The 21341-nt window shown below is 42.6% G+C and overlaps 2 protein-coding genes across 7 annotated transcripts; one reads left to right on the forward strand and one right to left on the reverse strand.

Moving 5' to 3' along the window:
* The first annotated feature begins 181 nt into the window (after positions 1–181).
* Positions 182–13021, forward strand: LOC110496291 (uncharacterized). Of its 6 annotated transcripts, none has more exons than XM_021572106.3 (14): positions 182–461; positions 2913–3014; positions 4781–4894; positions 7595–7656; positions 7743–7805; positions 7888–7991; positions 8141–8214; positions 8376–8425; positions 8523–8734; positions 8832–9283; positions 9429–10403; positions 11371–11457; positions 11593–11749; positions 12202–13021. In XM_021572106.3, the coding sequence occupies exons 1-14, from the start codon at positions 288–290 to the stop codon at positions 12381–12383; spliced, it is 2808 nt and encodes a 935-aa protein (XP_021427781.3). In that variant the 5' UTR covers positions 182–287; the 3' UTR covers positions 12384–13021. The 6 variants fall into 6 exon arrangements, with proteins under 6 accessions (XP_021427781.3, XP_090064831.1, XP_021427779.3 ...); XM_090208705.1 differs by having other exon boundaries at positions 8156–8214; XM_021572104.3 differs by having other exon boundaries at positions 183–461; positions 9396–10403.
* On the reverse strand, positions 12761–19661 carry LOC110496292 (glycosylated lysosomal membrane protein). Its single transcript, XM_090208711.1, is given in 9 exon segments — positions 12761–14557; positions 14778–14790; positions 14840–15092; positions 15295–15513; positions 15782–15924; positions 15927–15975; positions 16320–16583; positions 19544–19631; positions 19633–19661. Coding segments are annotated over 9 exon segments (1257 nt in total). The 3' UTR covers positions 12761–14358.
* Positions 19662–21341: the final 1680 nt, after the last annotated feature.

A 21341-nucleotide genomic window follows, 5' to 3' on the forward strand; every position in this document is an offset into this window, starting at 1 on the left:
AGGCACTATGTAACAACAATGTAATTACAACGTCGTCACAATGTCATGGGACACAACACTCAAAACCACATATCCCATATCCACAAAGTTGTTATTGTCTGTGATGAAAAAACTAAGCATGGGTCTTGTAGTTTAATTTTGTGGTTTTACACGCCTCCGCTTCTATTAAAGAACAACATATCCCACAAAGCGCTTCGAAATGACGTGAATAAAGTCGTCCTTCTCGGCTTGCAACTTGTTCTCTGGGGGCTTGTGTCAAGTTAATTGTACACTAATTGTGATCTATTATGTTTATGGCAGGTACAGGCAGCGGGGGCTGCGGGGTAGGCCAGGGGCCAGGCTCTAGTTCTGGGTCCTGCAATCCGCGAAAGTTTAGCGAGAAGATAGCACTCCTCACCCAGCGGCAAGCTGAGGACACCGCAGCCTTCCAGGAGGTTATGATGGACATCACTTCCACCAGGGTGAGTCAAGAGTACAGGCCTACGCGCTTTGTGTTGATAAAACTTGAGTAACCACAAAGCCGTGAAAAAAAATCAAACGTCAGTGATGTTGACCACCAGACAGTCAGAGGACTTTGTTTTTACTTTTCAGAGACGCAATAAATTCCAGGCCATATTAAGCAGCGCGCTCGATTTTGCAATATAGAGACTATCACCGCAAATAGTCTATTCCCTGGTTGACAAATCTCAGTTTAATCCAAAGTGTCGATATAATTTAACTTCAAAACACTCTAACTGTAATCTTTAAACATAATATATGCTTTATATATACTTATACCACATTTATTGCATGCTTATAACACCTGTTGATTTGCCATAGAGCTGCATGGAGTGCAGGCTTCCCACAACCTCCAAGGCAAGAATTACAAATTGCAATCTTGGGGTAGCCTGCATAGTAGATTTGAACAATGTAAATATGTTAAGAGTTATGGGCTATGTCTTCACGTTGCTATTCATGGGGGTGTCTATTAGGCTAGGAGTGTGCTGATTTGTTATTGTGTCAATATTAAATATAATTACTATTCTATTTCTATGGGAGTGTGTGTCATTGTCCCAGTACACAGTTGGAGTGCTACAACCTCAGAGTTCAGTGAGTGTATTAAGTAGTGGATAATATGATACTTTATGTTATCGTTTTGGAATCTAATTGCCTTCTGTGAATTTGACTCCAGCTTTTTGCCGGGGGTGTAATACATATATGTTTGAAACATGGTAGACGTATGTGTAAAGTGCGCAAGTTTGCGTTCCCCTATTCTGCGTTATAGAGCGCACTGTCCATGTTATAGCTGGGCTACATTGCACCTCAATCTTCAATGTTGTGAACACAATGCAGAATCCTATCTGGTGTCGCAACCTGGTCTCAGAGCATTTTGTATTATTCTGTATGTAAATCCGGGACACTCCATTTAGTATGATATGTTACGTTTTGTATGAGAATGTATTAATTTGTGGATGTCCATCACCTATTTCGTATGACATGATACAAATTACAATTGGTATGATATGTTACAAATTTGCAAAACGTACAATATGTTATGAATTTGCAAAACCTACAATATGTTACGAATTTGGGAAACGTTTGATATGTTACGAATTCAGGCTAGGTGGCAAACGTTAGCTAGCTGGCTAACATTAGCTAGGCTAGGGGTTAGGGTTAGGTAAAAGGGTTAAGCTTAGTGTTAGTTAAAAGGGTTAAGGTTAGCGTCAGGGGAAGGGTTAGCTAACATGCTAAGTAGTTGCAAAGTAGCTAAAAAGAACAATGGTAAAAAGGTATACCCAAATGCGCTTCAGCACAGCTTAAATGAAAAAGGTGCTTGAAAAAGGTGCTTGACTGAAGGACTTGAAATTCCAAAAAACATCCCTTACCCTATGGGAGAATAAAGAGCACTCTGTTGCTGCATAAACCGGATCAATTTATTGACGGGACAAACAAACAATAGGCCTATGTTTTGGCATGAATTGCCTTCATCAGAGTGGCCGATGAAGGTGAACCATGCCGATGGCGTAAGCGATTCATGCAAAAACGTAAGCCTATTGTTTGCTTGTCCCGTCAAAAAATTTATCAGATTTACACAGCAACTGAATGCTCCTTTTTCTTTATTCTTTTGGATAGTCACCAGTTGAAGTATCCTGGGATAAGGAAAGTTTTTGGATAAAAATAAGTAAGTAGCTGAAAAGCTGCTAATTAGCTCAAATGCTAAAGTTGTCCGTGATGAGATTAAAACACGTAAGCTTTGGGTTGCTAGATATTCGGGTTCCACCCTAGTTTTGTTTTTTCCTTAAGTAACCATCTGTCTTATGTAACCATACCAAATGGAAAAACATATACAAATTTGAGTGTCCTGGATTTACATTTACTATGTTACGTTTAGTCAACGAGACCAGGCTGGGTGTCAGGTGCAATGAGTTGCAGCCCACTGCTCTGGCTTGAAATGGAGGAGCCTAGACTTCATGGCACTTGTTTTAATGTAGATATTTGACCTCTTGCATAGCCTACACTTTACATATCATTAATACCCTAATTCGACATGTTACCTAACCACCATGCAACACAATCCTTAAAATAGAAATAGGAGACGGTAGTCAGCTACACTTATGGTTTATTACACATTGGCTTTTGAAGTATGCCAGGGTATTTCTCCTGCAGTATCTGATTTCCATGTTCATGCCAAGGGTTGGCAGTATTCTTTCCGAGACTGAGCCAACAGTAACCTTGACTCACTCTTATAGTGTCACTATATACGGAATATACTTTGTCTCAGTTTTACAATTACCAGTAATTCCATTATACAAGTGAGACTATTATAACATTGACTGTAAATGCCATTAGCTTTTTCTGGTAATTAACCAAATTAAACTAGTTGTTGTCTTTATTCACTCCTCCTTTATCGCCCAACTCTTTCCGGGTTTCAGATTCAGGTCCAGAGAGCGCGGCAGGCCAGAAGCTTTGGCACCTATTACGGAGGCTCCCTTCCCAATGTCAACCAGATTGGGAGAAGCACCTCAGATGTACAGGTGAGAGTTATTACTAACATATGACTTTTAACTACATGACTTACTCTTTACAACCATTTGTCTATTTATTAGCCTATTTACGTACATGTAGGCTATAGAAATGGTTATATGAAGTACAGTTGAAGTCGGGAAGTTTACATACACCTTAGCCGAATACATTTAAACTCAGTTTTTCACAATTCCTGACATTTAATCCTAGTAAAAAATCTCTGTCTTAGGTCAGTTAGGATCACCACTTTATTTTAAGACTGTGAAATGTCAGCATAATAGTAGAGAGAATGATTTATTTCATATTTTATTTCTTTCATCACATTCCCAGTGGGTCAGAAGTTTACATACAGCCAATTAGTATTTAGCAGCATTGTCTTTAAATTGTATAACTTGGGTCAAACTTTTTGGGTAGCCTTCCACAAGCTTCCCACAATAAGTTGGGTGTAACTGAGTCAGGTTTGTAGGCCTCAAACCTTGCACACAATTTTTCAGTTCTGCCCACAAATGTTCTATAGGATGGAGGTCAGGGCTTTGTGATGGCCACTCCATTACCTTGACTTTGTTGTCCTTAAGCCATTTTGCCACAACTTTGGAAGCATGCTTGGGGTCATTGTCCATTTGGAAGACCCATTTGCGACCAAGCTTTAACTTCCTGACTGATGTCTTGAGATGTTGCATCAATATATCCACATAATTTTCCTTTCTCATGATGATATCTATTTTGTGAAGTGCACCAGTCCCTCCTGCAGCAAAGCACCCCCACAACATGATGCTGCCACCCCCGTACTTCACGGTTGGGATGGTGTTCTTCTGCTTGCAAGCCTCCCCCTTTTTCCTCCAAACATAGCAATGGTCATTATGGCCAAACAGTTCTATTTTTATTTCATCAGACCAGAGGACATTTCTCCAAAAAGTACCATCTTTGTCCCCATGTGCAGTTGCAAACCATAGTCTGGCTTTTTTATGGCAGTTTTGGAGCAGTGGCTTCTTCCTTGCTGAGTGGCCTTTCAGGTTATGTCGATATAGGACTTGTTTTACTGTGGAAATATATACTTTTGCACTTGTTTCCCCCAGCATCTTCACAAGGTCCTTTGCTGCTGTTCTGGGATTGATTTGCACTTTTCGCACCAAAGTACGTTCATCTCTAGGAGACAGAACGTGTCTCCCTCCTGAGTGGTATGATGGCTGTGTGATCCCATTGTGTTTATACTTGCGTACTATTGTTTGTACAGATGAACGTGGTGCCTTCAGGTGTTTGGAAATTGCTCCCAAGGATGAACCAGACTTGTGGAGGTCTACAATTTATTTTCTGAGGTCTTGGCTGATTTCTTTTGATTTTCCCATGTTGTCAAGCAGAGAGGCACTGAGTTTGAAGGTAGGCCTTGAAATACATCCACAGGTACACCTACAATTGACTCAAATGATGTCAATTAGCCTATCAGAAGCTTTTAAATTCATGACTTCATTTTCTGGAATTTTCCTAGCTGTTTAAAGGCACAGTCAACTTAATGTATATAAACTTCTGACCCACTGGAATTGTGATACAGTGAATAAGTGAAATAATCTGTCTGTAAACAATTGTTGGACAAATGACTTGTGTCATGCACAAAGTAGATGTCCTAACAGACTTGCCAAAACTATAGTTTGTTAACAAGAAATTTGTGGAGTGGTTGAAAAACAAGTTTTAATGACTCTAACCTAAGTGTATGTAAACTTCCGACTTCAACTGTAGGCTACTGAAAGTCAAATGAACCCTTGATCTGTCTGACTGTTAGGTTCAGCTCCCCTGTAGTCCAGACAATGGCTGCCCCATAAGACTTCACCCAATGTCAGAGCGGACACCAGGAGAGGGGCGGCTCAGTTTCCCAGTCAGGCCAAACAGGAGACATGTATCCTTTCTGCTCAGTCAAGGGCAGGCAGTGACGGGTCACTTAAAGTGACAAAGTGAAGTGAGGTCATTACTAGTGTAACAATGTCTGTATTGCTTAGTTGATCCCATAGGACAGTGGTCACCAACCGGTCAAGCCAGTCCTAGTCAATCACCAAACATTTCATTAAAAAAACAACGATAAAGCCTTGCGTTTCTATTTTCGTATTTGTTTCGTGCTGTTGACGGTAGGTGCACTTGATTCAGCAGCCCTAGCGCCGGGAAGGCAAGGTGTTCCCATTTTGAACTATTTCATATCTATGAAGGTAGAACTCCGCCTACCCGGCAGGCCCAGCCTGCATAGTAGATAGCAAATCAAGTGCACCTATAGGCCAATCAGATAGCTCAGATCACTGTGTCCCAGCAGTTTCCTCGCGCCATAGACTGTAAAAAGAAGCCTCAAACGCACAGCGAAGTTGATCATGTGAAATTTCAAAGCTTTTAAAATCATGACTAGAGAGAGACTCAATGAATATAGAAAAGAGCTGCTGTTTTCATGAGTAAGTTGTTATTCAGCACTGTAAACACTTTGTTCAAAAGTTTAATAAGCCATAAAATGTTTGTTTCGATAAAATTGCGTTATTATTTGCGGCTTGTGTCTTTTTTAATATCGAGGAATATTTCACTTTCTCTGGTCATAGGACTAACAACATGAATTGGTGCACGAGGCAGAAGTAATGCAGTTCGACTTAAGTTTCGCCATCAGCTGGAATTTTACCCCTTTTTCTCCCCAATTTCGTAGTATCCAATTGTTGTAGTAGCTACTATCTTGTCTCATCGCTACAACTCCCGTACGGGCTCGGGAGAGACGAAGGTTGAAAGTCATGCGTCCTCCGATACACAACCAACCAAGCCGCTGCTTCTTTAACACAGCGCACATCCAACCCGGAAGCCAGCCGCACCAATGCGCCGGAGGAAACACCGTGCACCTGGCCACCTTGGCTAGCGTACACTGCGCCCAGCCCGCCACAGGAGTCGCTGGTGCGCGATGAGACAAGGACACCCCTACCGACCAAGCCCTCCCTAACCCGGGCAACGCTAGGCCAATTGTGCGTCGCCCCACGGACCTCCCGGTCGCGGCCGGTTACGACAGAGCCTGGGCGCTAACCCAGGACTCTGATGGCACAGCTGGCGCTGCAGTACAGTGCCCTTAACCACTGCACCACCCGGGAGGCTACGTGTGCCTTTTTAAAAATGTATGTAGTTCTGTCCTTGAGCTGTTCTTATCTAATGATGTTCTGTATTGTGTCATTCTGTATTATTTTTCATGTTTCGTGTGGATCCCAGGAAGAGTAGCTGCTGCTTTTGCAACAGCTAATGGGTATCCTAATAAAATACCAAATACCAATACCTCCCCTCAGACTGAGCATCAGATGCAGGCCTTCAGTCCAGTAAAAAAAATGTTTTTCACAAGTAATACATTAAGCGATATATTATCAGTGTGATCCTATACCTTATATACCATTTATTTTAAATATAACTTCAAAAGGGTCTGAGAAGAACAACATTGGCAGGGCAATTCAAGCGTCGCCAATATGCAGTGATAAGGTATTGGGCCTATAGCCTACTGCACAAACCTCATTGCTACATAACTGTTTTCAATGGGTTAATGTTGTATAGGCTTATGTTTTTTAAGTCATGTTTTTATTTATTTTTTACATTTTTTATTTCATTTAAATCTGAGCGGTAGATCTCGGCTTGCATTTTGACTTAGAAAGTGATCTTGACTAAGAAAAGATTGGTGAACACTAACATAGGACTGGCTGTGATTCATAGTTGGCTAAAGCACAAACAGAAGCTATTAAGGGTTTTCTAATGGTCAATGCTAACGTTAGCCATTTGCTACTCTAGTAAAGTAAGCACACAGAAATGATGCTCGTCCTCCATGCACTCCAGATATCTGAAGTGCATGGAGGACGACAGTGCTTGACTTGGACTAAAATAGGGGCCTGTGCTCATTTTGGGTGCCAGCACTGTTTACATTTAGGTGCAGGAGCTCCACAATACTTTTGAGCTAATATTCTAGAAGAGGAACAGGAGCTCAAACAGTAGTAAAATGGTGGTGCCAGTACTCAGCACCGGTGAGCTCCTGCCCAAGTCAAGCACTGGAGGACAACCATAAAAGTGAATGTAAAGCAATAGTTATATATTGCAATAAATATATTGCAATAAAGGGGTGAACTATTGCCTTAAATCCACAGTAGCCTACTTCCTGCCTATTGCAAGATGATCAAACATCTATTGTGTGTAAAAAGCAGGCTGGGGTCAAATGCCACACTACTGTTCTTCGGCTGTCCCCATTTTGGTTCCAGGTAGAACCCTTTTGGGTTGTAGGTAGAACCCTTTTTGGGTTCCATGTAGAACTCTCTGTGGAAATGGTTCCATCTGGAACCAAAAGGGTTCTAGCTAGAACCAAAAAGGGTTATTCAAAGGGTTCTCCTATGGGTACAGCCGAAAGAACCCTTTTCGGTTCTAGATAGCACCTTTTTTTCTAAGAGGTTAAAAGTTGACCCACTTAAGAAACAGATGGAGGGGATTAATCATGCACACCGCACAGTGCAGACAATGCCCTGTTAACTTTTCGTACCATTGTTTGCCAACAGTAGGTCTATGCCTAGGTTTTTCTAAGGACACTGTGTGTAGCCTTAACACTCCGTCACAGAATGACAACTCTCCCTACCGCTCAGTTCATCCGTCTCCACCACCCGAGCCCAGCTGGAGAAGGTAACGGATCCAAACTGATATATTTAGTTCACTTCGTAATAAATATCTTAATACATATTTTGACTCTGATTCTGTCACACGAAAAGGAACTGGTCAAGCACAGTGGACAAAAGCCAACAGATGCACCTTCCCATCACAGCACTTAATAGGTGAGCAATGTATCCATGGTGTTTCTCTGCTGTTCTTCTACGCTCTTGCTTTCCCCTCTAAGATGTGTGCTCTCCTCCCCAGAACTAACTCAGACTCGGCCCTGCACACCAGTGTGAGGAACACCCACACAGGGGACCATTTGAGCCCCAACCAGCAGGCTTTAACCTCACGGAACAGACGTGGTGGTAAGTCCACAATGCCTCCGGTCATATTGAAATAGTCATAGCATTGTGTTCGGTGTTCTTGCGTTAGTCCTTAGTTAATTATAGCGAATGCCTTTATTTTCTATGCCATGCGTTAATCCAATTGGATGGTTTCCTCTTTGTCAACTCAGTCTTTCCATATCCAGTGCCTCCGATTGAGGAGAATGTCCTAGAAGAGGGAAAACCATTAAGAAATACCAAGAAGGTATTATTCTCCTTTTTCCTGCCAATGTAACCATCCACAATGCTTCATATTTCCTATGCGAACGAACGGGTGCGATATTTCTCTATTGAGTCTAGCAGATGCGTGACTATTTTTCCCATTGATGTAGCTGATGTTTCCTTGCTAATTGTTTCTCATCCTAGTGTCCTGCACTTCCCACTGGAATCAAATCACGTAAATTCCCTGGTGTAAAGTAAGATCCGCTTTTCCAAATGAATATGGTCAAAAGGAAAGTCAACCCCTGGGCCCTAGCTGAACCTCCCATCTTTCCCTCTTGTGGTTTTCTCCAGCATCCTGTCCTCGCCAGATCAGCAGTTCAGTGCTCTCAACGTCCCGTCCGCTCTCAATGTGAGTGGCTCCTTGCCCGACCTCTCCAGCCTGCACCTCCCCTCCCCACAGCCAGTAGGTGTGGACCCAGACAAACCCACAGCCTGCAGCACTGGCCACCTACCTGGAACTCCCTCTCACCTTGGAGCCAGGGACGATGAATTTCCCTTGCCAGGTGTGTTTGTCTGTGTGCTAAGTTCTTACTGTATGTCGGTGCCAGTTGAGGTATGTTCACATGGTGATGATGGTGTCCATTTATTCTGTATTCTCAGGTTTGTCGTTGTCTCTCCAAGGCTCATACAGTAACCCATTGCTCCAGTCCTCCCACAGCATCCCCAATATCCAATCCTCTCTCAGCAGCCACTCCCTTTCGAGCTCTCTGAGCTCCACCTCCTTGAACTTCTCACTCAGCAACACTTCCCTGCAGTCATCCCCTAGCAACCAATCCCTCCAGTCCTTCCTCAGCAGTTCTTCCCTAAGCGGCCTATCCCTGCAATCCACAACTAGCCACTGTAGCTACAGCAGTGGGATTGGTGGATCCCGCTCTTGCTCCTCCTCTTCGCTATCCTGCTCCCCACGTCCAACGAGCCAGACGCAGGTGCCGCCATCAAGGAGGCGGACTCCCCTCAGCCCACTGGTCGTTCCCACTGGTGGAGAGTCTCGCTGGCTCCAATCTAAACAGTTTTCACCGGTTGGGTCTCCAAAGTTATCTTCTATAACTCAGGTATCTCCAGAAAACTGGAATTTAAGTGACATCATTGTTTTCGTTAATACGATTATTTCATATAATTCCATATTAAGACAGTTTGATGTATTGCTCTTATTTAAATTCCAAGGGAGTTCTCCTGAACACCAACCAATTACCACAGGAATCAAGGCCACCAGGGTATCGTCACTGCCAACCTCAACACGAGGGTACTCCAGCAGCTCAGCAGCCCATGCATAGAGGTCTGCCACAGCGGCAGCATTCTCTGACAGAGGGGCAGCAGCAACCCAGGCAGGAACCGCAGAAAACGCCACCACCCCACGAGAAATCCAGGGATCTACAACAACGAGGTGTACATCAGCAGCAGCAGCAGCAGCAACAACAACATCCTCAACAACACCCACAGCAACAGCTCCCACAGACACACAATCTCCAACGAGTGGAATATCACCATCAACAACAGTACCAACACCCAAATCAAGTATATCAATGCCAGATCCAGCATGTCCAGACAGAAGGTCAGGACCTGGACACAAAACAGCAACGTCAAAGTGTGTCAAACCAGTGTGAGAACTTACAGCAGCAACACTTACATCAATTACAAAAGGAACAGCATCAACGACAACAAGAGCACCAGCAACAACAGAAACAAGTGTACCAAAACCTCCCACAGCAACAGCAAGAGAAGCAAAGGCAACAATACCAGCTGCACCAGCAACACCCACACCAGCAGAACCCACATCAGCAACAGTATCAACAACAAGCATGCCAAAGACAACCTCAGCAACACCGAGCACTTCGACAAGATGAGGTGCTACAGCAGCAACAGCAGCTTCAGCAGTTTCAACCATACCAACAGCAGCAGCGGCAAAATGGCAACCAGCTGCAGCAACAGCAGCAACATCAGTGGCATCTCCAGTGTGCATACCCGCCATCTCAGAGCCTCAACTTGAGTGGGCAGAACATGACAAACCCACAAAAAGTACCAACGATGCAGATGACTCGTAAGCATCAGACCCAAGTCCAGGGAAGGAGCTGGGCACATCAAAAGGTGCAAGGTCAGAAGGACCAGATTCAGTCGACCAAACTCTCCTCACAGATGAACTCCTTCATGGACAACAGTCCGGACCTCTACAATGTGAGAATAACCCCATCTGTTTTCACTAGTTTGAGTTTGTTTATTTTGACTTTGTGTCAGTGTACATTTTGCACTTTTATCAGCCTCTTTGTTTTGTCTGTGATGTAGGCTATGTTTATGGTCAGTTTAGGCTATGTTTAAGGGTCAGTTTAGGCTATGTTTATGGTCAGTTTAGGCTATGTTTAAGGGTCAGTTTAGGCTATGTTTAGGGTCAGTTTAGGCTATGTTTAGGGTCAGTTTAGGCTATGTTTAGGATCAGTAAGAGGCTATTTGATGTTTGGTCTATCAGTAAGGGATGGTAATGTAGGGCCGCAAAAAATGGAATTGCAATTTTTTTAATCAAATTTTGCGGTTTGATGTGCGATATAGATCAAAACACTTTGGTGAACTGTTGGAATAGAATGTAGAAGAAAAGTGGAAAACAGCATCGTTCTTGTTTGGAACAATCAGTTGAATGCATTTGACCTAACATAACTGCAGGCAAACTTAGATGTAGGATTTTAATTTGATAACCCTGTTACAGGAGAACATACCTGTAAAACTTGTATTGTATTTGAGGTTTAAAAAGGCATTTGAAGTTTGTAATTTCCACTTTGATTTTTGATTTATTTTTCCCTTACCATAAATGTATCAACCCCTAGAAACATGTCCATTAATTATAATCCACATAATAATTCAAATGTCCTGTTGCTGCAGGATTATTCTCCTACTGTAGCAAACTGGCTCAAATTAAGATGCTACATCTGTATAGTGAATCTAACTGGGGAACTGTGCTGCTAGAGTGACAGGGGGCGGGCTTGTTGTGTGAGGGAAGCAGCCGCAAGATAGAAAAAACAAGTCAACTATCAAAACGGATGTATTGCATGCGATATCGATCTCTTGCGATATGGGTATTGCACATGTCAATATTGCAATTTCAATGTGCAGCCCTATTAATGGTTCACTTGCCCCCTTTCTGCTTTCTTAGGACTCTTCCATACTGGATCATTTCCAGAATGAGTCCTACATGGGCCTACACCTCACACCCAGCCAGACTCAGGCGCTTTCCCAGCAGGTAACCTAAGACCTAAAACTGTAAATAATCTAACAGTATTGAAAGGACAACTATTTTACCTGTCGATTCATTCAGTGTCCATAGTTTTAATCTAACGGTCTCTAATCTTTGTTGGTTGTCCACAACTCTGCCCAGCTGGGACAACTGAGTAAGGAGCCTCTCTGGGGAGATTCTGGGCCTCAATCTGTGGTTGGGAAAGATGGAGGGGTTTACTGTGGGATCCAAGTACCTCAGATGTCCGCCCACTGCCATAACCAAAGCAGTGTGGACTGTCATAACATCCTTATGACAGGTAAGACCCACTCCTTCCCCCCTCTTATAATTTTTAATCGCTTGCTGCAGTTAAATAGTTAACATTTGGGGGAAGTGTTACCTTATTTTTTAATTTACACAGGGTGTTGTTTCATCTAGACAGTTACAAGTCCATTTCCTGAAATGTTGGACATGGCAATTGAATCATAAGCATTTTTTTTTTTAATTGCCACCGCGATTTTAACCTTTTATAAAGCTTATCTTGTCTATTTTAAAACTTTTGGCGGGATTCAATCCGATTGCGGGTTACAGGCATTGCGGCTTGTAAAGGCAATTTCCGATTGAGCCGACATATGCGTTTACCATGAATGGGAACTCTGCGTACGGGAGCTTACCTTTAAAAGCCACAATGCCTGTAACCCGCATTCGGGATTTAATCCCGGTCATAATCTTTCTCTCTTATCCACTTTATCTTTGTTTCCCACTTAATAGACAAAACAGCTTTTGAGGATTTCTCTGGAGTTCTGCCTATGCTGGGATTTGATGCAGACCCCTTTGCCCTGGATAACCCCCTTCAGATCGATCCCCTAGACCTGGAGGAGCTTAACAAGCTGGCAGATGGAGACATGGTCGAGGACTCTGTGAAAGGACACTGCTCTAACCTACTTAGGTGACCTGGGGAATTGGATGCATCCAGGAACACTATTTTCAACTAAGATGGCGTTCTTGGTATCCTCTGATGGCAGCAATGTCAGTTGTAGATAAATTACAGCCAACTATGCGTTTCAGGATCTCTCACTGCTGGACATAATTTGATTGGACATGGTATTTCTTACAGCATCCTCATGTGATTGGACAGGTCCCATGTCATGGGATTTGAAAAGCATGTCACTGGACATTGACTGCCTCACATGACTGGTTAGCTGACTGCACTTTTTCTTAGTTGTTATTTAAATGCTTGCCTGCAATGGAAAAATGCAGCCAAGAGCTGGCATCATCTGCGTCTTAGTGATAATGTAGTTGAATAATGAAAACAGATGTGTAGTTTGTAAAGAAAAAATATATTTTGTAATACAATTATGTACATTCTAACAGCCTGCCTTTTCCCATCTCTTGTAGAGATGGAAAAAAATATATATATATATATATATATATATATATAATCTAAAACAATATTGTGTATATAAAATGTGGCCAAGAAACCAGTTATATTTAGAGGTCCTTGTTGCTTTTTTAAAACATGTTGACATTTCTGTAATGACATTGTGTACCAGACACTGTTTAACAAAGAAAATAAATGAGCAGTAAATAACTTGCCTATCCATTTCTTCTTTAAAAAAGAAGACAATTGTATGGATTGAGACAATACATTACCATTCAGTTCATTTAAAAGGTAAAGTCTCCTCAAAATAAAATGAACATGACCTGTGTATTAGATTGCATAATAATATTTCAGGTACTGGTGTTTTTGCATTTAGCTCTGAAATTAAGGTAACATATTGTTGCCTAATAGAAAAGCACAGGTAAAAACTCCACAAGGTAATTTACTCTGTGATTACAACCTGATTATGAAGCATGTTTTAAATTCATTCCAAAGGAGAAGTTTGACAAAAAAATGTTGTGTGGCAACAATCAACACTGGGTGTCAAAGTAACATTAATTACAAGATCATACAAAACATTTTCTAATCCCATACCGATTTCTAACTTAATTTAACTGACACATTGAATCTCAAATAAACATTAATCAATAATTTAAAACAAGCCTAAAACATATTTTAGAATGATCACATTTAAGTTTACTTTGAAGAGCACATGGACCCAAACTATGCTTCCCATTTCCCCAAAGAATAACTAACATCCAGGGGGTTTGGAAAGAAAGCAACAAACCTTGTTTCTATAAGGTTCTTCCCTGAGATTTATTTTCCTCTCACTGCTCCAGGTGTGGGTCTCCTTCAGGTGCAGATCCAGGATTAGCTTATCTTCACCAATTATTAAACCATTACAATAAAAACTGACCTCAGATCAGGGTTTGAGAAAAAAAAACCCTGCTCCCTTCTGACTCTTCTAATGTCGTCAGATATTTATATGTGCGTGAGTCGATCATTAGACAGTGGACCCATGTGAGGTCAGTATATCCTATCTTGGCAGTGCCAAACAGACAGCTTCAGTGTAACATGTCATCGTGTACTGTTTGTTGAGCAACAATGATAAGATAATATACTGTTTTACACAGAACTGAAAGTGTGTACTTAATCATGAGTTTAAAAAAATTATAATAATAAAGTATAACTACAGTAAGAAGCCTTTTCACAATTTGCTGTATTCACAAGCAGAAATAAACGCACTCATTAATTGACTCTCGTCCACAGGATGATTCAGCCTATTCCCAAATTATGCAAGTGGTTAGAAATGAGTTTCTGTCAAAGACTTATTGGTTGATTGTGCCAACAATGGATGGCCGTATTAGACAGAGCTCCGTGCAAGTGGTGTATTCCACATGTATCAGTGCACCTCATATTTTTAAAAAGATTGACACCTGCCGGACACTTTCTCTATGCATTTAATCGTATCCGATAGGATAAATCCAGATAGAAAACTTTTGAAAAACTGTGCCCAGAGGTGTCTCTGTTCATTGGCTAGAAAATGGTTAAAGGCGGGACACATATCCTGGCTTGGCCTGGATTGGCTCGTAAACCTGCGTTTGGGGCCTGTTCTTGCGGACACACGCACACACCCCGCCCAGCAGGATGATCAGCATGGGTGTGCCCAGCCCCACCACCATGATGACCAGAACCAGGGGAGAAAACAAGTCCACAGGAGGAGAGCCCAGTCCCACCAACACAGTCCTGAATTAGGAAGAAGAAAAGGTTAGGCAATAAGACAGAGAAAAAGCAAGAGAAGGAAGAATATCATCAGTGATGACAATTTAATTATAATTTCAGGTAGTTGGTGGTGGTGTGAGATGATTGGTTAACAGTGGGGCTATAAACTGCAATTTACTGTATAATTCATTTCAATTTGCTAAAATGCAACATATGAACCAATAGAATGTAAACAGTTACCTACCAGCTAAGGTAGGTAGGAGTACCCTGATATCGGGGAATTTGTGCCATTCTGGAAAAATTGCCAGGTGGTGTTGTAGAATGGGTCTCCAGTGATACTGAAGGTCATGTTGAGCCCGGTGGTCTGGTGCTCACCTCCAAAATAAGCCCGCACCAGGCCGGAGGGGGGAAGCTGGGCTACAGGGACAGGCGTTGAGTGCCGGCAGGGAGTGGTATCCTCAAACACAGGCGACGGCCTGCGGTAGGCCACGGGCTTCCATTGGGCGTAGCCAAGAACAGGGGAGGTGGAGTTGACTGGAGAGGACACCCACTGAGATACCTAAGGGAGAGGAAAGACAAGATCACTGTAGAATCTGACAGCTTTAGTGACAGTCTACAGAGAGAAGGTTTAGAACAGTGAATCAACCATAAATGATCAACCACACAAAAAAAATTGAAATATAAACATCTAAACACTCTGTTACTCAGTAACACTTACTATAGTATAACTGCATGTCTATAAACACACACACAAACATTACCTTGAATATGGAGGGTGTGTATTCGTCATCTATTGACCGGAGCATGTCCACTCTGCTCATGGGCTGGGAGTCTCCCACGGCCTGTAGCTCTAGGGAAAAGCGGGAGCGATTGGACCTCGGGGCCACGACGTCCAGCCCCATCCTCAGCTGGGAGGAGTTAGCGTTGTGGAGGAGACTGGGCCAGCCTTGGTCACGCCCCTCAAAATCAAAGGCTGAGAACTACGTTAGGAAAATAATGGTTGAATACAGGCTAGCTAACATGCAATAAAATGTACAATCTGCCTGATCAGTAGTACTCACTTCAGTAAGTTTAAAATCATAAAATCAAAGTTTGTCAGACATTTTCAGAACTTTAAAAGTGGTGTAATGTAGAGATGAGACCATGTCCCATGCTATCTGTTGAGTGGATCCAGACAACGGTCTGAATCTCACATGATGAAATGTCTAATTTCATCATGCTGGCTTTAGATGATCCAGTTCCACCTACCTTCAGACAGAGCGAGCCATTGCTGAAGCTCTCGCTGGCGTCTCTTCCACAAAGCAGGGCGGTGTGGCCTGTGGGGTCCAATGTCTTGTTCAGGTCGCCCCAGGTGAAATTCTGCAGCTCGTAGGGCTGGAAAAAGCTGGAGGGGGTAGGTGCTCAGGGTCAGCAGTGTCGTTGACATCGTCATACTCCCACAGCTGATGACAGACAAATTAGTTGGTTTAGTGAAGGAGTTACGTATGGCTGCCCAGTCTGAAATCCACCCGTTTTTAAAACCCAGTTGTTTGTTAGAGCTGTTACCATATTGCTAACAACCATCCAAACATTTATGATCTACAAGAAATGTCTAGAGCTAGAATTTGACCATGCAAAAGATTACTTTCCATAACCTGGATTATGGTTCAAAACCTAGCACCTCGTCTTTATGTTTTATGCATTTGGATGAAATACAGTCATGTGACCTGTATCAGCCACCAGAATATCACCTCAACTGACACTTATGAAAACGATGACCATCCATTTAGAACTACTTGTGACTCACCCTGGTAAAGATGAGTGCGTTGCTGTACAGAACACTGCTCTCTGGAGTCACTTTCAGGCTGCCTGTGGTATTTTGCATGAGGAAGGCAGGCCAGTCTACCTCCACCTTGGATGAAATGGAGCTTATGTGCACCAGTAGTAACGCGGGCGCCCCCTGGCTGCAGAGGAGGTAATGCAGTGTGTTGTTTTTGCCGCGCGCCCGCACATGGAGCAAGCCAACACCAGGGGGCAGCGGTGTCAGCAAGGAGTTCAGACCAGGGTTCAGCTCCAGGGATACATGGGAAGAGGTAAGTAAAACAGAGAGTATGTTTTCTCATTTTTCTATAGCGACACAGGTGAGAATCATACAAGCAAACTGAAATTGTAAACAGAGGTGATTCATGAATCAATAACAGATTTGCACAGAGTCCTGCTCAGGCCAACAACGCTAAAAACATACTGATTGCTCCTGACTTGGTAAGAAAGCAGGTCTCAAATGAGATCGTTCCTAATCAATATTTATTCATATTTGACATGCCTGGATTGCCAGCACAGAGTAGTGTTTGGTTTATATTTGTTTCAGCACCATTTGATTTAGCTATCTCAGCAACTGGGACGGCAGGTACCCTCGTTTTTAGAGCGTTGGGCCAGTAACCGAAAGGTTGCTAGAGTATCCCTGAGCTGACAAGGTAAAAATCTGTCGTTCTTCCCTGAACAAGGCAGTTAACCCACAGTTCCTAGGCCATCATTGTAAATAAGAATTTGTTCTTAACCGACTTGCCTAATTAAATAAAGGTTAAATTAAATAAAAAATTACGAAAAATGCAAAACCCAAACATTCAGAAAGTATTCAGACTCCTTGACTTTTTCCAAATGTCTCTCAATCTACACACAATACCCGATAATGAAAAAGCAAAAACAGGTTTTTAGACATTTTTGCACATATCACATTTACATAAGCATTCAGACTCTTTACTACTTTGTTGAAGCACCTCTGGCAGCGATTACAGTCTCGAGTCTTCTTGGGTATGACGCTACAAGCTTGGCATTTGGGGAGTTTATTTGGAGAGTTTCTCCCATTCATCTCTGCAGATCCTCTCAAGCTCTGTCAGGTTGGATGGGGAGCATCGCTGCACAGCCATTTTCAGGTGTCTCCAGATATGTTTGATCGGGTTCAAGCTCCTGCTCTGGCTGGGCCACTCAAGGACATTCAGAGACTTGTCCCGAAGCCACTCCTATGTTGACTTGGCTGTGTGCTTAGGGTCATTGTTCTGTTGAAAAGGTGAACATTCACCCCAGTCAGGTCCTGAGCGCTCTGGAGAAGGTTTTCCTCAAGGATCTCTGTGCTTTGCTCCGTTCATCTTTCCCTTGATCCTGACTAGTCTCCCAGTCCCTGCCCTGTCACTGAAAAACATCTCCACAGCATGATGCTGCCACCACGATGTTTCACTGTAGGGATGGTGCCAAGTTTCCTCCAGACGTGACTCTTGGCATTCAGGCCAAAGACTTCAATCTAGGTTTCATCAGACTAGAGAATCTTGTTTATCATGGTCTGAGAGTCTTTAGGTGCCTTTTGGCAAACTTCAAACTGTTATGTGCCTTTTACTGAGGAGTGACTTCCACCTGGCCACTCTACCATAAAGGCCTGATTGGTGGACAGCTGCAGAGATGGGAGAACCTTCCAGAAGGACAACCATCTCCACAGAGGAACTCTGGAGCTGTCAGAGTGACCATCGGATTCTTGGTCACCTCCCTGACTAAGGCCCTTTTCCCCTGAGCAGCCAGGTCAAGTAAGTCTTAGTGGTTCCACACTTCCTCCATTTAAGAATGATGGAGTCCACTGTGTTCTTGGGGACCTTCAAAGCTGCAGAATGGTTTTGGTACCCTTCCTCAAATCTGTGCCTCGACACAATCCTGCCTCAGAGCTCTATGGACAATTCCTTCAACCTCATGGCTTGGTTTTTGCTCCGACATGCACTGTCAACTGTGGGAACTTATATAGACAGGTGTGCGCCTTTCCAAATCATGTCCAATCAATTGAATTGACCACAAGTGGACTCCAAGTTGTCAAAACATCTCAAGGATGATCAATGGAAACAGGATGCACCGGAGCTCAATTTCAAATCTCATAGCAAAGGGTCTGAATACTTATTTTTATAAATTTGCACACACAACAAAATACATTTTGCTTTGTCATTATGGGATACTGTGTGTAGATGGATTAAAATCTAATACATTTTAGTATCCGGCTGTAACGTAACAAAAGGTGAAAAAAGTCAAGGGGTCTGACAACTTTTCACATGTCCCTAGTTCAAAATCACACCCACCACAACCAGAAGGGATTGTGTAGCCTCATGTCGCTACAGTATGCATTGTTGGCTGGGGTCCAACAATGGGTAAATGATAGTGGTGGAAAAAGTACCCAATTGTCATACTTGAGTAAAAGTAAAGATACCTTCATAAAAAATGACTTAAGTAAAAGTCATCCAGTAAAATACTTCAGTGAAAGTCTAAAAGTATTTGGTTTTAAATCTACTTAAGTATCAAAAGTATAAGTATTAATAATTTCAAATTCCTTATATTAAACAAACCAGATGGCACGATTTTCTTGTTTTTATTTACAGATAGCCAGGGGCACACTCACACATCATTTACAAACTAAGCATTTGTCTTTAGTGAGTCCGCCAGATTAGAGGCAGTAAGGATGACCAGGCATGTTCTCTTGATAATTGCATGAATTTGAATTTTTCTGTCCTGCTAAGCATTCAAAATGTAGCAAGTACTTTTGGGTGTCAGGGAAAATGTAAGGAGTAAAAAAAATACAGCATTTTATTTAGGAATGTAGTGAAGTAAAAGTAGTCAAAAATGTAAATAGTAAAGTACAGATACCCCCAAAAACATCTTAAGTACATTAAAGTATTTTTACTTAAGTACTTCACACAACTGGTAAATTACAGTTTTATAGATGGTTGGTCATCATTACAATAAGGCTAGAGCTATAAATACAAACCCAAACACGTATATCCAAAATGTTAGTAATCACCAACTAGCTAAAATGTATAACTAGCTATCTAGCAGTAACGTTAGTTAGCTTGCTAACTAAATTCTCATAGCGTCAACTAGCTAACGTTAAAGTAGTAATAACGTACTGGTCAGTACTTATCTGGTCAGTAAAAGATTAGCTAACGTTAGCAACCTTTTATAGCACTTTATCACTGTACAACAGAAATGTAAACAACAATGTACTACCCAACTTACATTCCGACGGTAGTTATTACCATTGCCGATAAAACTAGAAGAAAACCGAACCGTTAAAAGCAAAAATAAGACAAACGTGGATTGTGTACAAAATATCCGCCGCCATCTTTCTTTTACGGCATACACATGGAGGAATCACGTGCCTAGTACTTTATTTGATCAGCTGATTTGTATTCAGCTGACTCGTCAGTATCGAGTTCAGCAGTGGTGGAAAAAGTACCCAATTGTCATACTCTGGTAAAAGCGAAAGTCACACAGTAAAATACTTGAGCAAAAGTCTAAAAGTATTTGGTTTTAAATATACTTAAGTATCAAAAGTAAATGTAATTGCTAAAATATAAAACAAATATATAAAAAAGTATCAAAAGTATGAATAATATCAAATTCCTTATATTAGGCAAACCAATAGGCACAATTCTCGTTTATTTATTTATTTTACAGATAGCCAGGGGCACACTCCAACACTCAAGACATAATTTACAAATTAAGCATTTGTGTTAAGTGGACACTGATGTCTAGCTTCCCGACAAGCTAAACACCTTCTTCGCCGCTTTGAGGATAAAACAGTGCCACCGACATGGCCTGCTACCAAGGACTGCGGACTCTCCTTCTCCATGTCTGACGTACAACCCTAGCTGCATCCTCAGAGCATGCGCAGACCAGCTGGCTGGAGTGTTTACTGACTCTCCCTATCCCAGTCTGCTGTCCCCACTTGCTTCAAGATGTCTACCATTGTTACTGTACCCAAGAAAGCAAAGGCAACTGAACTAAATTACTATCGCCCTGTAGCACTCACTTCCGTCATCATGAAGTGCTTTGGGAGGCTAGTTAAGGATCATATCACCTCTACCTTACATCCTAGACCTACTTAAATTTGCTTACCGTCCCAATAGATCCACAGACAATGCAATCGCCATCGCACTGCCCTATCCCATCTGGACAAGAGGGATACCTATGTAAGAATGCTGTTCATTGACTATAGCGCAGCATTCAACACCATAGTGAAATCCAAGCTCATCATTAAGCTCGGGGCCCTGGGCCTGAACCCTGCCCTGTGCAACTAGGTCCTGGACTTCCTGACAGGCCGCCCCCAGGTGTTGAAGGTAGGAAACAATACCTCCACTTCGCTGATCCTCAACACAGGGACCCCACAAGGGTGCGTGCTCAGTCCCCTTCTGTACTCCGTTTACCCATGACTGCGTGGCCACGCACGCCTACAACTCAATCAAGTTTGCAGACGACACTACAGTAGTATGCCTGATTACCAACAGTGACGAGAAACTACAGGGAGGAGGGGAGGGCCCTGGTTGAGTGGTGCCAGGAAAATAACCTCTCATCACTCAATGTCAACAAAACAAAGGAGCTCATCGTGGATCGTGGACTGATCGTGGACAGCAGAGGGAGCACGCCCCCATCCACATTGACAGGACTGCAGTGGAGAAGGTGGAAAGCTTCAAGTTCCTCGACATACACATCACTGACGATCTGAAACGGTCCACCCACAGTGTGGTGAAGGCGGCGCAACAGCGCATCCTGTCGGGCTGTATCACCGCCTGGTACGGCAACTGCACCGCCCGCAACCGCAGGACTCTCCAGTGGGTTGTGTAGTCCGCCCAACGCATCACTGGGGGCACACTGCCTGCCCTCCACGACATCTACAGCACCCACTAGTCACTTTAATAATGTTTAAATACTGCTTTACTCATCTCATATGTATATACTGTATTTTAGTCAATGCCACTGACATTGCTCATCCTAATATTTTAGATTTTTCTTAATTCCATTT

Source organism: Oncorhynchus mykiss, chromosome 18 (assembly GCF_057628025.1).
Source record: "Oncorhynchus mykiss isolate SJ-2025 chromosome 18, ASM5762802v1, whole genome shotgun sequence".
Classification (NCBI taxonomy): domain Eukaryota; kingdom Metazoa; phylum Chordata; class Actinopteri; order Salmoniformes; family Salmonidae; genus Oncorhynchus; species Oncorhynchus mykiss.